Here is a 1,942-nt window from a genome sequence, read left to right on the forward strand (position 1 = left end):
GTGGTAAGCTATTTTGCAGTCCAGCTTTATTCTGCATCTGAGGACCAAGTCCACTGGCTCCAATTTGCTGCCCAGTATTTTGACTGTATGGCTGGCCATAAGGGTTGGGATTACTCATCATTCCCATCTAGGAATTAAAACAGTAAGATGTTCAAGTAAGATATCTTAAGTTTACAATATAAAAGGCAAATTAATGCTAGAGAGAAAAAAGAGTGATCACAGCCATGAACCAGCTGCAATGCAATACTGATCCACATGATTCCCCTGCTCCTTCATGTTTCTGTATTTACCCATCACACAATATTAATTCCTCATCCAGACAGTTCCTATAAACACAACAAAGCCAACTTACTAACCTTTGAGGTCAGACTGATTATTTCTTTACAGAATATTTGCTTCAACAGATTGCTCATTTCAGCTTTCAGAATCACAAATTTGTACCATGGACTACATAGCTCAAGTCTGGAAGAATTTTTCTGCTCCCTGTACTTGTGCAGACTCCAAATGGAGACAAATACCATCTTCATTTTTATCAGCAATGTCTGCCCAAAACATCTTCCCTAACTGCTAGCACTCCCACAGCTCCTCTCCAGATAGTCATAACAATGCACGCCTGCATTATCAGTACACAGTCACTTTCAATTTAAGAATACACTATAGGCACAGGTAACTTGTGCAGACACAGGAACTCATCTGCAGTGAGCAGTACTAGAGGCCAAAAGAGATGGCAGGTATAAACTCTGCAAACAAAACAAATCTACTGAACCATTCATTCACAGAGGAAGCAGATTTGTATTTCATTCAAGCCATATGCATATCCACAAGTTTTAGATTATCAGAATATACCATTTGTTGCCTTGGAATGCCCCAGAACCTAAAGAAGAAGGAGCAATCTTGCCAATACAGCGGTTTGTCCTCTGACTTTTTTTTCCCCATTCCTTGCATTCACATCCATTTTTCATGGGAAACCTGGCCTTCTAAGATCAAAATGACTAGCCATAAAGGACAAGAAAAACTGGAGAGTTTGTTAATATCACCAAGTTCGCACTATTACTCAGGCAAGATCCTCAAGGAGCCACAACTCACAAATGCAAAGGCACACAAATACTTCAGAGCTGTATGGTGTCGTGGTTTAACCCCAGCCAGCAGCCAAGCCCCACACAGCCACTCACTCACCCTCCAACAGCAGGACGGGGCCACTCACTCACCCCCCAACAGCAGGATGGGGGAGAGAATCACAAGGGTAAAAGCTAGAAAACTCATGAGTTGAGATAAAGACAGTTTAATAGGAAAGCAAAAGGCACGCACACAAGCAAAGCAAACTGAGGAATTAATTCACCACTTCCCACAGGCAGGAGGTGTTCAGCCATCTCCAAGAGAGCAGGGGCCCAGCACAAGTAACCGTGGCTTGGGAAGACAAACACAATCCCTCCCAATGCCCCTCTCTTCCTCCTTCTTCTTTTATATACTGAGCATGATGTCATGTGGTATGGAATATTCCTTTGGTCAGTTTGGGCCACCTGTCCCAGCTGTGTCCCAATCTCCCATGCACCCTCAACTTCCTTGCCAGCATGGCAGTATGGAAAGCAGAAAAGGCCTTGACTCTGTGTGAGCTCTGCTGAGCTCACAACAAAAACATCTCTGCATTATCAACACTGTGTTCAGCACAAATCCAAAACACAGCCCCATATTAGCCACTCTGAAGAAAGTTAACTCTACCCCAGCGCATATTGTTTTAACTCACATTATCATCTGACTAGACAGTTATCTCCTCCTCCCTGATGGCTCCCTCTCTGTTTAATGGGCTGTCAGGGACCTAGACATGACCCATAGAATTACATCGTCTGGTTGTGAGATGCTTCACCCCAAGGGGGGGAGCCAAGCATTCTCACATGGATATAAACTGGGGTTTGGACCAGCACAGAGCCCTTTGCCTGCTCGG

General features: G+C 44.1%; 1 protein-coding gene across 1 annotated transcript in view; it reads right to left on the reverse strand.

The window, feature by feature from the left end:
* Nucleotides 1-127, reverse strand: part of EP300 (E1A binding protein p300) — a gene marked incomplete at both ends in the record, with an annotated part of 34,400 nt that extends 34,273 nt beyond the window's left edge. Inside the window, one exon of the mRNA XM_009084254.1 lies at nt 8-127. Coding sequence (XP_009082502.1) covers nt 8-127 — 120 coding nt within the window. The remainder of the gene's footprint in view (nt 1-7) is intronic.
* Between the last annotated feature and the right edge of the window lie 1,815 nt (nt 128-1,942).

The sequence above is a fragment of the Acanthisitta chloris genome, unplaced genomic scaffold, assembly GCF_000695815.1.
Source record: "Acanthisitta chloris isolate BGI_N310 unplaced genomic scaffold, ASM69581v1 scaffold24780, whole genome shotgun sequence".
Taxonomy (NCBI): Eukaryota; Metazoa; Chordata; class Aves; order Passeriformes; family Acanthisittidae; genus Acanthisitta; species Acanthisitta chloris.